This window comes from Rhinolophus ferrumequinum, assembly GCF_004115265.2.
Source record: "Rhinolophus ferrumequinum isolate MPI-CBG mRhiFer1 chromosome 15 unlocalized genomic scaffold, mRhiFer1_v1.p scaffold_54_arrow_ctg1_1, whole genome shotgun sequence".
In the NCBI taxonomy this organism is placed as follows: domain Eukaryota; kingdom Metazoa; phylum Chordata; class Mammalia; order Chiroptera; family Rhinolophidae; genus Rhinolophus; species Rhinolophus ferrumequinum.
This window is the reverse complement of record NW_022680357.1, coordinates 11,695,175-11,710,197: the sequence shown is the minus strand read 5'-3', so window position 1 is coordinate 11,710,197 and position 15,023 is coordinate 11,695,175. Positions and strand designations below refer to the sequence as shown.

Genomic DNA, 15,023 nt, shown 5'->3' with positions numbered 1-15,023 from the left:
TCACAAGAAAGGGAGTGCCAGGAACAAGCAGCCCGATGTTTCCTGTGTGGTCCCAGGAACCTGCTTTTAGAGTCCACACTTTGAGAGAGCAGGGCATAGTTTCCATGATTAATTTTTAAGAAATGCGGAGGCAGGGTTTCTCCTTTTAAATACAGGCTGAGTGGGACTTGTTTCTCCCAGCTTAGCATCCGTCCTGTCATAGGCCTGGGGGCCTTTTTTGTTTTGTGTTACTTGGTTTTTAGCTTCCAGAGCAGAATGGCAAAGCAGCTTCCTGGAGCGGTGGCTGCAGGCCAGGCGATTGGCACTCAGAGGTGTGTCAGGTCAGGTGCCAGAAGGTTGGCTGATCAGAACTCTGGGCCCCGGGTGGGGGGGCAGCAGAGGTGGGTGTTTCCATTCTGTATTGAACAGAAACGGAAACAGGGGGGATTCTGGGGGGCAGGCTCCACTGTGCAGACTGGCATTTCTGGATCAGTTGTCTAGCTGGGAGCCAGGACCTCCTTCAGAGGGACCTGGGGGGAGTTAGGCAAACGCGGGGGGCAGGACTGGGGCAGCTTGGGCATTGGGACAGTCCGATGACGTCGCCCCGAGGAGGGCTGTTCCAAGCAGCCAGCCCCAGCGGCCCAGTCGGACTTGGAATTGAACCGAAGAGCACATGTAGCTGGGACCTTGGCAAACGAGGGCGAGAGGAGCCGTGCTGCCTTTCTAGGACGCAGCGTCCCTCAGGTCCCCTTGCCGCACATGCCTGCTTCCAGCCGTGGAGACAGACGGCTGGCCTGTTTGCTCACCTGGCTGAGTTTTCCCTCGGAGGTAGGTCCTCAGGCCCCCTCATGTCTCAGGGGCTGTGCGCACATCACGCCAGCTTTGCTTCTCTGCCCCGAATGAGTGTCCGCCCTTCTGGCTAAAGGGAAGAAAACCTTCCAGGTGACATGCCCGAGTTTCCCTCTGTCTGGGAAACGCTCAGTGCCTGCCCGGGCCGTTCCTCGAGTTCTAGGTACAGTCTGTGGTTAGCCTTCCACTGCCCACGTCTCAGGGACGTTCACGTCATCACCACATTCCCTACGTCTCTGTCTTCCTCGGGTCACTTATCCTCGTGTGGTCCATCTTACAACCTCCTAATTTTGTAATCTTTCTCCCAGAAAATGCAGACTCTTCCTAAGTGTACTCGGTGGCTGAGGACGGCTCTTGCCCGGGGTGGGGGACGGTTCTGTGGTTCTGGCTGTTAAAACTGGCAGGGCCATGCTGGTCCTGGGAGGCGACCTGACCGGGGGTGTTGGAGGGAAAGCCTGGGTGGCCGCCGTGCCCTCGTCTTTCTCCCATTTGCACCTGTCAGCAGGGTCCTGCTCCCGCTGAGAGCACGGTGGGGGCAGAGGGTGCACGGCGAACCCATGTCTTCCGGGGACAGTCATGGTTTGTCCAGAGAGGACACAGTCCAGGCTCCCTGAGCCATGTTGAGGCCCATGGAGCCGGAGTCGGTCTGGAAGCCGAGGGCCGGCAGAATCGTCCGCAGCGGTTACAGCCGAGTCTCTCTCATGACCTTGAGGCCTCTGGGCTTGTGAGGCCAAAGCCATCGACTTCTGGACAGCTCGGGGCTCTCTAAGTGCGGTCACCAGGTCGCTGCTGATAGCTGCCTGGATGGGTGAGGACCCCCAAGCCTGACAAAGGTGCACGGGGGCCCGGGGGGCCTCAGGTTTCCTGCATGGGCTGGTCCTTCCAGAAGCCAGTGGTGAGGAGGTGGGGGACGGGTGTGCTCCAAGGACGACAGTTCAGCGTCACTTACTGGCTCCTTCACGTGAAGGCCGTGCATCGTCTCCCTGGAGGAGTGATGCCACGAGCTCCTGCTGGCCATGGTGGCGATGACCACGGGTAGGAAATAACAGGGAAAGGAACAGGGCCCCCACCCCACCCCACATGGCCATAAGTTGTAGCAGGCAATAACATTAAAAAGAAAAAGAGTAACAGTCATTCTAATTCCCACGTGGGAAAGAGTCAAGAGGTGGTTTCTGAGTGAACCTTCTGACCAAGAGAAACACTGGAGTCGCGCAGCTCCACCAGGGGCTCCAAGCCCGGGCTGGTGCCCACCCTCCTGCTGACCCTGGGCTGCAGGAAGGGGATGAATGACGCTTGCCGCTCAGGGCAGAGCCTGGGAGGGCGGTGCCCACGTGTCCAAGTCTGTCCAGCGAGGAGCTGCCTTGCTCTCTGACCAGTTTAATCGGGGTGTCATGTGACCGACGGGGAAGGGGTGCTCGCTGGAGTTTACCAGCTGGATGTGGTTGTCACTCCGAGGTGTAAGGGGCCAGCTGCCGTGGCCAGACTGGAGGCGGAGTGGCCGGGGGAGGCAGCTGGCGCAGCTCGTAGGGCCCGAGTCTGGGGTTCCATTGAGGTCAGAGGTCGCCGCTCTGGGGCTCCACGTTGCGCGCCGTCTCCCTGGGGTGACTGCGGGACAGCTTGGGGAAGCGGGCAGCCACTTTGGAGCGGCTGTTTTTGTTCAGTGGCTCTCCGGGAGGGGTAATGTCCCTGCAAGACAGAGCAGGGGAGAATCTGGTTAAGTCGGGGTTCCAAATGCAAACACTGCAGGTGGACAGCAAGCCGGGTGGGAGAATGGCCAGGTGGTCAGAGGGAACAGGTGCTGCCCAGAGTATGACGTGGAGAAATGGGAAATCCATAGTTACGTACACATTCTGTCTGTTGAAAGCACCCAAGTTGAGCTGTGGGTTCAAGCTAGCTTGTGGGGCCACCAGTTCCAGACCCCATTTTAAGGCTGTGAAGGAAGGTACTAGCCATGGCTTTCTCCCCCCTCCACCCCCATTTTCATTGATCTTCCAGCAAAGGCACATTTCAAAGAAAATAAAATGCTTTGGAGAACACTGCGTAGAAAGTCGTAAAAGATGGGTAGAACACACACAGGACAGGGGCTTCTTGTGGAATTCATCCCGAGAATAATCAGGACGGGTGCTGAGGTCGGATTCTAAGGGCGTTTATCAAAGTGCGTGCGAAAGAGCCAGAAACAGGGACCAGCTGATGAGTCCAACACAGGGTCACGACCCAGGTATAAAACCTTCAGTGGCAACAGGAAGCCACTGAAGATAACGAAGTAGGTCAAGTCATGTGATGAGAACACAGGGTGAGACAAAGCAGGGAGGGTGTAACCTTCCCACATGGAGGAAAACGCCAACGGATATGCTCGTTCATTCCTTCATCTCAGGGAGCTTTCCTGAACACACACGTGGCCAAGCACTGGGGATAAAAGTGACCATAACAGAGTTTCCTAGGCCCCGTGGAGCTCACAGGCGGCGTGGGGTGGAGGTGAGACAGTGTCGCGTATTCTCCCAGGCCCCGTGGAGCTCACAGTGTCATTTATTATAAAAGTTAAGGTCACCAATGTCCCCAGGGCGTCTCTGAGAGGTCAGCCTGAGGCTGCTCGAAGGGGCAGGAAGTGCCCTGGAGAGGGCTGTGTGGCTGAGGGTACGGCTGGGAGAGGCCCGTGGAGCAGCACCGAGGCAGGGGACTCCCCAGGCTGGTGGCATGTGACGTGGCCTCTGCCTGCTGGGTGGACAGTGTACTGGAGGGGCCAGTGCTCTGGGCCCAGGGAGCATGCGCAGAAGCCGGCCGCTGTGAATGCAGAAGTGGTGAACTCTGGTTTATCTCTTAGGGCCACTGTAACCTGGCCAGGCCCTGAGTGGCTTCAGGCAACACAGATGCGCTGTCCCCCAGTCCTGGACATGGGATGTCCACAGTGGGTGATCCCCGGCTGCGGTCAAGGTGTCGGCCGGGCTGCTTTCTCCTGGCGGCTCCAGGGGAGACACGAGCAGTGTAGGGGTGTCACATCTTTCTTTCTCCCTCTGATAAGGACCCTGTGACCACACAGGCCGGCCTGGATAATCCCCCTGGTGCCGAGACCCATACTCCCGCCTGCAGAGTCCCCTTTGCCATGTAAGGGGTCACATTCGTGGGTTTCAGGGATTAGGGTGTGGACATTTGGGGGGGGGCATTATTCTGTTTAACGCAGACTGAGATGCTTTTTACTATCACTTATTATCTTAACTTTGTGTCACTGAACCTTCGTGAATCTTTTGGTTTGAATGGCTGTAAAGTACATACAGCAAAACGTTTCATTGGTGGCTAGGTGCTAACATTTGTATTTTCTTTTTTAAAAAGGTATTTTTCAACTACAGTTGACATACAATATTATATTAGTTTCAGGTGTACAACAGAGTGATCAGACATTTTATAACGTACGAAGTGATCCCCCTCCCAATTAGGCTAGTACCCCCCGGCACTATACATAGTTTTTGTAATATTACTGACTCTATTCCCTGTGCTGCACTTTACATCCCATGACTATTTTGAAATTACCAATGTGTACTTCTTAATCCCTTCACCATTTTCATCCGGCTCCCCAACTCCCTTCCCATCTGGCGACCATCAGTTTGTTCTCTGCATCTATGAGTTTGTTTGTTCATTGATTTTGTTCTTTAGATTTCACACATAAGTGAGATCATATGGTGTTTGTCTTTCTTAGTCTGACTTATTTCACTGAGGATAATGTTCTAGGTCCATCCATGTTGTCACACATGGTAAGATTTCATTCTTTTTATGGCCAGGTAACACTCCATTGTATAATGTACCACCTCTTTTTTATCCAGTCATCTGATGGGCACTTAGGTTGCTTCCATTATCTTGACTATTGTAAGTAATGCTGCAATGAACATAGGGGCATAGATATCTTTTTGAATTCATGTTTTGGATTTCTTCAGATAAATACCAAGGAGTTGAATTTGTGGGTCATAAGGTAGTCCTAGTTTTAATTTTTTGAGGAACCTCCATACTGATTTCCATAGCGGCTGCAGCAATCTGCAACCCCACCAACAAAGCACGAGGGTTCCCTTTTCTCCACAGCCTCACCAATAATTGTTTGTTTGTTGATTTATTGATGGCCAGTCTGACAGGGTGAGGTGATATTTCATTGTGGTTTTAATTTGCATTTGTCTAATGAATAGTGATGTTGGGTACCTTTCCATATGTCTATTGGCCATCTGTGTGTCCTCTTTGGAGAAATGTCTATTCTGGTCCTCTGCCTGTTTTTAATTGGATTGTCTTTTTGGTGTTGAGCTGTATGAATTCCTTATATGTTGAATACTAACCCCTTATCAGACGTATCATTAGCAAATATCTTCTCCCATTCTGTAGGCTGTCTTTTCATTTTGTTGATGGTTTCCTTTGCTGCAGACTGAGATTTGAATAGGAAATTAAAGGGTGATATTACAGCTGATAGAAAATATCAATGAGAAATAAGAAAAAAACTTGTCTAATATCTCACGCGTCCAAAATGCTTTTGGAAAACACACCTGACTAAGGTTGAGGCTCCTCCTTCCATCCTACGTGGCTTCAGCTCCAGGTAAGTCCTGAACCACACTGGACTCTGCAGGGCACAGAGGCCGGGGAGGACCAAGGCCACTCGGTGAGTAAGTGGCAGATCTAGGGTGGTCCCAGCGCAGTGCAGGTGAATTAGGGAATGAGTCACACTCAAAAAGAAATCATGTTCTCCCCCCACCGCAGGGGTCCCCTCAGGGCTCCTAAAATATCCCAATTGATCCCTGATTGATCCCAGTCTCTCAGGAAAGGTTCTGTTTACCATGCTCTGATTTTCACACCTTTGCAGGGACACTCTGCTCAGTGTTTTGAGTTCAGGGTGATAGCTCGATAAGATGACAAAATGCAAAAGCCCCAATTGTTCCTTTCTGCCTTGGGAGTCTGGATGTGTTTTGTCTTCTGCGCCTGGAGGGAAAGGGAGTGTCAGATCTTGAACAAGCAGGAGCAGCCCCTGCATGTCTCTGCAGCCAGTCCAGCTGCTTTGCTGTGCAGTCCCCCTTCAGAATGGCGTTGGGCCTTTCTTCTTTCAAAACACCTGCGTTGCTAAAGCCTCTTTATCCCTGAACACCCCTTAGAGAGGGGATGGGTAGGAGAGGGTGGGAGGGTGGGCTTAGAAACATCATTTCACCCAACCCCGCCCCTCCCCCGGAGGTCCAGCTGGCCCCTCCAGGGGCCGCTGCCATTACGGGTCATGCCCCAGAGCTAGGAGGGGAAGGAGCAAGGCAGGACACCAGCCACTTCATCTTGTCTTTCAACGAGCGGCACCGACTATGTTTGGGGAGGTCAGGACGCCCTCGTTCAGCCCTGGCTCTGCCTCCAGGCTCCTGTGCATCTCGCTGTCCTGGAGCCTGGTTCCCTCGCGTGTCTCGGGCTGATGATCATACGGCCCTCACGGTGCTATGACAAGGACCTAAGAGTCACTTACGGGCTGCATTTCCTTAGATGAGCGCCCTGTCCGCGCAGTGCCTGGCATCTGGATATAATGAAGGCAGGGTTGTTTTGAGCATTATGTGGATAAAGTACCTAATGAAGGAGGAATATGTCTCTGAGCCCCCAAATGATGGAGGGGACTTTGGAGTGAGTGCCGGGATCGTGTTTCATGAGACCGAAGAATGGAAACACAGACCCAGGAGAGGCAAAGGGTTTTAAACAGAGGAGAGATTATTGAAAGCAAAGGGTCAGAGCTCCCGAGTAAGAAGGGGTCCCGAATGGGGTGCCCAGTGACTGAGGCAAAAGCTCTTACTTTTATACCTTCCCTTGCCTGCTTGGGGAAGGGGAGCTGTTTGAAGAGGGGAACTGGCGCCTTCTAATGAAATTTGTCCACTAGGTTTGTTCTGTTTGCCCATTCTAAAGGAATTAGCAAAGTAACCCACTCTTTATCTATCAGATCTGCTCCATTTGTCAGGCCAAAAGGAATCTTATGATTAACCTCAAGGCCGTGTTACATTATGTCCTGGAGCAAAGGAGTGATTTCATAACCTGGAGTTGTAGAATATGGCTGTATTTGTTTATTCCACCAGGGACCTCCCTGTCTCCTAGGGACATGCTAGCTCTCCTGTCTCACTGGGACAATGCCTGGCTAGAGTAACCACTCAAAAAATGGGAGCGAGGTTGCTAGAATGCTAGGCAGTGAGGGGTACAGAGGGTAATACTAGGCTGAGGAGCCCACAGTCTCACTGGGGCGGGGGCAGGGCGGACCCCGGCCAGATCACTACAATACGGGATGGTGGCCACTTCAGCGTGGGTGAACACAGTTGTGTGCAGGGCTGGGTGGATGGGTCAGCATGAGAAGGCCCCTCTGGACTTGAGAACAGCACACGTGAAGGCAGAATGGCCTGGGTGGGACGTGCAGGCCTGGGCCAGCCCCTCACCTCCCCGGAAGGCAGGATTTACCTCGGGGTGAAGTGAGAAGTCACTGAGATACTGTCTGTCAAATGCTCATACCTGGTTCCTGGGGAAGCTCTTTGAGTGTCGGCTGCTGTCGCTGAGGGTGTGAGGTGAGCACAGGTGGTACGGGCGTGGGACAGCCCATCAGAGCTGCAGAGGGCCTGGGTGAGCTGGAGACAGCTTGTCCCTAAAGGCCACAGCAGCCAGTGACAAGGAGCTAGGCTGTCTGGTGGCTGGGGGGCAGGGGCTGTTGCAACACTTCCCATAAACACAGGAGTGGATGGGGGTGAGGCCACTGGAGGATGAGCTTAGCTGGGGACAAGCTGAGCAGATGACAGCTGGAGAAGAGCCAGCTGGGACAGGAGGCGTCCATAACTAGTGGATGGATCAACAGGGCTGGTTCTGTTGAAAGACCTGAGCTGGAGTGGAGAGAGTGGGAAGTCACTGGCATAGATGAGGCCAAACCACACAGAATGGCCATTTTTCTGGGTCAAAAACCGTCTAATAGTTTCATATACCTGTCGGCTATTTGCAAGTTTTCTTGGGAGAAATGTCTATTCAAGTCCTTTGGCCATTTTTTAACCAGGGAAGTGCAAGTCAAAACCACAGTCATACCACCTCACACCTGTCCAGACGGCTGTTTTATTTATACACAACACACACACACGACACCAAATGCTGGCGAGGGTGTGGGATGTGGAGAACGGGGACCCGTGCACGCTGTGGCGGGGATGTAAGACGGTGCAGATGCTACAGCAAACAGTATCCAGGGGCTGCCCCAGAAGATGACACCAGAGCTTCCCTACGGTCCAGCAATCCCACTCTGCGTATTTGCCCAAAAGAACCGAAAGCAGGGTCTTCAAGTGATATGCACCCCCATGCTCAGCGCAGCGTTAGTCACAAGTCACCTAAAGCTCCCTGGGTGGACGAGCGGACGAAGAAAGTGTGGCTCGTCAACGGAATAAATGAGGGAGGAAATTCTGAGGCTGTGACATGCATGACCTGCTGCTGAGTGCAAGAGGCCCGTCACAGAAGGACGGTACCTCAGCACAGGACCTAGGACAGTCCAACTCCTAGAAGCCCAGATTAGCTTAACGGTTCCTGGAGGTGGAGGGCGGGGAGGGTCGGGAGCGGGCAGCGGTAACTGTCAGCTCCGTGAGATGAGGAAGTCCCGGAGCCCTGCTGAGGACATAGCCCCAGAGACGGCAATGACGGGTCACACACGGAAAATCTGTCCAGCGGGTGAGTCGCATGTTAATGTCCTGGGCGTTAAGTGTCTCCGGCCTGGACCGTGCGCTATGCAGACTGGGAGGCGGGGTCTGGGTGGATGGAGGGGGATGGCCTGCTCTGAAAGGGGAGGAGACCTGCTGTGTGGTGTGTCGTCCTGCAACCCCAACCACCATAGCGGGGAGCTGGGGCCTAGGCCGTGTGCGCCCCAGGACTGTGTGCAGGCAGTTTCTAGGGAAGTGGGAAGGCCTCGAGCTGATGAGGACAGCCTTAGATAAGGCCACTGACCGTTTTAACCAGGCTCCCTGGGGCCCCTGTTGCAGCCCGGCCTCTGATTCCCTCACTTTCTGAGTCCCTGCCTCACGCGCTGGTGAGACTTGGGAAGGACAGTGCCATTTCCTCCCCTGTCCCCTCGGGAGCAGTCAGGCCAGTCAGGCTGTGGGAAACTAGCTGTCTCTCCAGCACGTCTGCACTTTTGTAACAAGCGGGCTTGGGGCTCAGGGGCTGGGCAGGAGCAGAGCCAGTGAGCAAAGCAACACTCCCTTCCTGATCCTCCTGCCTCTGTGTTAGTGGGGGCTGTGTCTGCCCCAGTTTTGCAGACAAGAAAAGGGGGGTCTGGATGGCAGAAAGGCCATGTCTGCGAATGGGTTTCTAGAGGCTATGTGTAGTAGTGGACTTAACAGGAAACCTGGGTTCTTTCAGTTAGACACGTCAGGGCCTTGGAGGAAGACACATAACCATCCCCAGACGCAGTTCTGTGAAATGGGGGCGGCAGTCCTTCTTACCATCCACACATCATTCAACACACACTTATGAGTCTGTTCCAGTTCGGAATACGTGCAACTCTTTCCGGGCCCTGAGATAGCGGACGTAGAATGAAAGCAGCGCCGCAGAGGCTGGCAGAGTCCCAGGCGCCTTGAGTGCAGCGGCATCAGTCTAGTGAGGGAACCGGGGAGAGGCTTTGGAAAGATTTTACAAACTACAAACTATAGGCACCGCCCAGGCCACCCGTTCTTCCTTTTCCCAGAACCACTCCTCAACCCACTACATCCGTCAGACCTGGGGCAGGGGGGTGGAACCGACAGGCAGCAGAAAGAACCATCCATGGAGACCGTCCTAGCCTTTCTGGAACAAGATTAGCCTTTAATCTTCATACATCAGGGTAGTCTCTAGCCTTACCTGGGGCCCTAAATAGCTACAGAGTTGAGAGAGAGGCACAGGCATTTGGCAGGGATGTTTGGGGAGAGCTGGAAGAAGTAAGCCAGTGAGCAGGGGCGGGGGCGAGAAAACCGCGGGCATGCCCTTATGAAGCCCAAGGCTCCATGAGACGGTCACTGTGTCCCCGTGGCTGGGGCCAGATCTGTGCTCGGCTCTGGGGAAACAGAGGTCAGACTCAGTTGCCACCTTCAAGTTGCTCAGACGAGGGGTGTAGCACGTTGGAAAAATCTCAAAGGCATTATGCTACGTGCAAGAAGCCTGGCTCAAACGCTAAGTGGCCAAACGAAAGCCACCCACAGCCCTGGGCTGGGGCCTGAGCCAAGGGGTGGGGTGGGGGCGAGTAAGGCCCCATAGAGTGTGGAGGGCAGGAGAACAGATGGGAAAAGTCTCCCAGAGGAGAAAGACAGGCTGTGGTGATGAAGCTGCCCAAGTCTGCAAGGCACCGTGCGGGTAGGAAGGCCACGAGGTCCAGAAGCTCTCCTCATCCACTTTCCAAAGGTGTAGACACACTCAGTCAGAGATGACTCAACTTTCTGAAGGCAGCGAAACAACATCTTTCAGCCTTGGGCAGTGGTTTCCCCATCATTGGGTCTACTCCCGGGGCCAGTACTGTTACTAGCCATGGTAGGGCCTACACGGGCCAACGAAGGACGTGGTGCACACTCCACAGGCCAGGTGCCATCTGTTGGCACTGTCACCGGTGCTGACACAGTCTCTGAGTAAAAGCCACGTCTGTAAGTAGGATGCACGTTTTCTCACTTGGAGAACACTCTGGGGTGGGCGCCAGCCCGCAAATGGGAATTTCAGAGCCCCTGGTCTAGATGACGTGAAGTTCCTCTGGTCCCCGGGTCAGTGATGAAGGAGGAGGCCACTCGTGGGGCGTGATTATCAGAATCACTGCATTTTCTCATGGGAAGTTCTGCTTCCCCGAAAATAAGACCTAGCCCGACAATCGGCTCTCATGCGTCTTTTGGAGCAAAAATTAATATAAGACCCGGTCGTATTTTACTATAAGACCGAGTATAATATAATAATATAATATAATATAATATAATATAATATAATATAATATAATAATATAATAATATAATACCAGGTCTTATATTTATTTTTGCTCCAATAGCCGCATTAGAGCTGATGGTCCAGCTGGGTCTTATTTTCGGGGAAACAGGGTAACCGTCACCGAGGCCCAGGTCCCTGTGCCCAGAGCTGTGATTAGAACAAGTGGCAACGTTCCTCAGATCCCGTCTTTATTGCGTGCTTGCTACATTCCCCCCATATCTGCAGAGCCCCTATACAATATTCAAGATTTTTCTCTAAATACTGTTACTTTTAGGTTACTTTGGCCTATGTAACAGATTTAATGCACAGTAAAACATCTAAGAAACTTTTCCTGTGTACCAGCACCAGTTCACGTACCACCTGAAATACGGGGTGAATGGTGGCGTCTTTAAAACGCGTGTTCTTGCATACGGGGAAAGTCGCAGAGGCATTACCCTACACGAAAGAAGCCACGCCCTGGGCCATTCCAGTCATGACATCCTGGAAAAGGCCAGACTACAGGGACAGACAGTGGGTGCCGGGGGCCAACTATTGACGGGCACCAGGGAATTCTGGAGGTGAAGGGCTGTTCTGTGCTTGGTGGTGGTGGTGACGTGACTCCCTGCATTTCTCAAAATGCACAGAACAGAACTGCGCAGTAGAAGGGGCAAATTTTACCATGTAAATTATACCCCAATCTCAGGAAGCTTGGCTGAAAAAGGCAGTCTTTTCAAATCTCTTTTTTAGCATGAATGAGCACCTCTCATCTGTCTGGGTCTCCCAGGCAACGGTGACCTTGTCCCTTCCCTGGGGACAGAAACCTTAGACTCTACCCACTGAGCCACCTGGACAGGTCACTGACCCTCCACGGGACTCAGAGTCCTCATGTGTGAGATGGAATCACAGTAAACAGACAAATAACTCAATTAAAAAAGGGACAAAGGATTTGAATAGCCACTTCTCCCAAGGTGACGTACAAATGACCCATAAGGACATGTAAAGATGCTCAACATCATTAGTTATCGGGAAATGCCACTCAAAACCACAGCGTCCCCAGTCCACTAGGACAGCTGCTGCCGAAAGGATGGGCGAGACACTGCGGGGGGTGTGAAAGGTGCGGCTGCTTTGGCAACCAGTCGGCAGCTCCTCAGGTGATTCAACAGAGTCACCCTGTGACCTGGACATTCTGCTTCTAGGTGTATGCCCAGGAGAAATGACACCTGTCCACCCAGAAACCTGTACTCGAGTGTCTACAGCAGCGTTAGTCCCAATGGCCCGAAGTGGAAACAACCCAAATGTCTATCAGTGGAAGGGAAATCCACAAAATGTTGTACCCAGACAACTCTGCCATAAACGGTACCTGTGACGGGGGGCAGTGTACACCGCCCCCCGCCCCAGTGCTGCTCCGCATTCTGACTATTTGGGGTTAAAGGCACTTGAAAAGCAGCCTTCCTTTGTTTTCTTAAAAGCAGGGGATGCAGTTCCCACAGGAAAGACGTCTTCCCTCTACCAGCAGGAAAGTAGCATTTCTGTCATCAAGGACGAGAAGTCGAGGCCGAGCAGACTCTGTACCAACAGGTCTTGTGAAAATCCCTCTTCCTTCGGCCTCTCCACGTGGCACCGTTCAGTCACTTTCCCACAACTGCCTGCCTGTCCAACCTAGTAGAAAAGCAGGTCGGTTTGCCGTTTCATTTAGGAGGGCCCCCGTGTCATGTACCCCTCCCATAAGTCTGTATGCGTTTCTCCTGTTACTCTGTCTTATGTTCGTTTAATGCTCAGACCCAGGTGAGAAAACCCTGAGAAGGGAGAGGTAGAATGTTACATCCGACAGGAGCCCCAACGTGGCTGAACCTGGAGAACACTGTACTAAGTAAAAGATGCCAGCCTCAGAAGCCCACGTAGTTAGTGATTTCATGCCTGTGAACGTCTATAGAGACAGGAAGTCAATTTGTGGCTTCTCGGGGAGCAGGGGGAGGTTGAGGTCTCTGTTTGAAGTGATGAAGATGTACTGAAGTCGACTGTGGTGACGGTCGCGTACATCTGTGAATATACTACAAACTATTGATTTGTTTACTCTTTAAATGAGCAAAATGTACGATATGTGAACTATAAGAGCTCAAGGATGTTTTTAAAAATGGCACAAGCGAAAAAAGACTATCACAGGATCTTCTCTGGCAGGTTTCGTGGCAAAGCTGAGGGACGAGATTCAGCGCTGGGACAGAGTATGGCAGCATCGGGGCTGCTTAGTAAGTGTCCCCTCCCTTCATCTGCTGCTGACCTGGGCTTTGGCCACCTCCAGCATGGCTCGTGCCTCCTCTGAGAAAACTGTCCCCAGGTCATAACTGAGTCCCGTCCTTCGCATCTGGTGCTGTTGGAGCCATTTCAAGGTCCATGAGGGGATGGCCTTAGAGACCCAGTTGAAACCAATGAGCAGGCAACAAGGGAGAAAATGGTGCACAGGCTTTCTTCCCCAAATCCGTGAGATGCCACCCTTCCCGGGCTGTATGGACTAACTGTCACGTAGATGAGGACATCGCTGGGGACGTCACTTCCCTGTGGCTGGCACTTTGCACCTGGTGCTCAGCTCAGCTGGAACCTGGCCTGGGCGCTCAGCTGGAAGGCAGCAGGAGGAACAGCCTCCAGAGGAGTGGTGGTCGCCCGGGATCCCCACTGTGCCTCCTTCCCTCTCCTGCGGGGCCCAGGCAGGGAGCCCTTTCCCCATCGGGTCTCCATTCCTCCGTCGCCAGCTCGGTATTCATTTCAGAAACTCACTGGTCTGATCAGTCTCTCCCCGCTGCTGGCTGGCGCCAAGGGAGTCCATGTTTGTGCAAGTAGCCCCTGCCAGGAGCCCCAGGGGTGACTTTCCTTTTTAATAAGCCTCCCGGGTGCCCTGCCAGGGCGTCCCTGTCCCCAGCACAGTGAGATTGATCAGATGCTCTCAGCCACTCATCAGTGAAAATGGCCTCCGGGAGAGATTAGGTTTTCATTCCACTTACCAACCAGCTTTCGAAGGCTGGTCAATATTCCATACGCTGGGAGCCGCCTGCTGGAGCTTGGCGGGTGGCTATGCACGAGCCAAGCCAAGCTGGACACAGCTGGGACCGAGATGTGGCCGCTGTCCCCTGAGATGAAGTCTGTGTGGGGGAGCTGGGAGACGGGTCTGCCTCCAGTGTTGCAGCCCATGGACCGCCCCCCGCTTTGCGTCTTGTGCCCTCAGGCCTGCGGGCTGGGAGGGAGGGCTGGCCCCACACCACGTCTGGTGGTCGTGAGGCTGCAAGCGGCATGTCGGTCAAGTGCGCCAGGTAACAGCCTTTGAATTCGCTCATAGGGCCACCTGAGGCCTCAGGACCCTGTGGTGGGGCCCCGGGGATCCGACTGTTCCCACAGGCTCCCTGTCACTCTGCGAACGTCTCAGGCAGAGCAGCAGGAGCTGCCTTTACTGAGCAGTGCTCTGCGCTGGGGATCGACGGAGCGGGCGTCTGGAGAATCCTCACGGCAGCTCCGTGTGGTTGGGTATGACGATCCCACCCTTCAGATGGGAGGACTGCGGCTCAGACATGTCAGAGTTTGTCCCCAGTTGCCCGGCTGTTAAGTGGCAGAGCTGGGATCCGGAAGTGAGACTCCAACGTGTTGCTCCATGACGCATGTGAGACAGTGGGGCCGCTGCTCACGTGTGACAGGCAGTGAGTGAGGACACGCTCTGGGTGGAGTCAGCGGCTCCCTTACAGAAGGCCTCTCACTCAGCCTTCGCAAGCGGCTGTGAGGGAGCTGGCACACCGCCTATCACACAGGTGTGGAAGCCGAGGCTGAGAGCGAAAGCTACTGGGCCCAAGAGGCACCGTGGGCGGCTGAGTTCATGTTCAGACCCAGGTCTGACCCCAGGGCCAACAACTGATGCAGTGTTTTTAAAGCAAGCGTTTTCAACCCTGGCTGTACTTCACAATCACCTGGGCAACTTAGGAAAAAAAACACTGATGCTCAGACCCTAGTTCCAAAGATGTACGTCGTCCTGACCTGGGCTTGGCCTCTGCATTCAGGAACATTCCAGGTGATCCAATGTGCCAGCCAGGGCCGAGAAGCACAGCTTTAACACAAAAGATACTCCTTCCTCCATCTTCTTTCTCTCAACGCTTCAGCCTCAATATACTTTTTGAACTAAATTATTTTTTTTGAAAAGGTAACATAAAGTGGTGCAAAACAGAAAAGCACGTAGCGGCAAATGTATAAAAAGTGAAGCTTCCTCACCACCCCGTCTCCAGGCAACCATGGTTACCGCTTTT

At 53.4% G+C, this 15,023-nt stretch overlaps 1 protein-coding gene across 1 annotated transcript in view; it reads right to left on the bottom strand.

Annotated features, from left to right (window-relative positions):
* Nucleotides 1-501: 501 nt before the first annotated feature.
* The window catches only part of SNX29 (sorting nexin 29), a 457,786-nt gene continuing 443,264 nt past the window's right edge, over nt 502-15,023 (bottom strand). Inside the window, exon 21 of the mRNA XM_033101149.1 lies at nt 502-2,514. Coding sequence (XP_032957040.1) covers nt 2,382-2,514 — 133 coding nt within the window. The 3' untranslated portion in view covers nt 502-2,381. The remainder of the gene's footprint in view (nt 2,515-15,023) is intronic.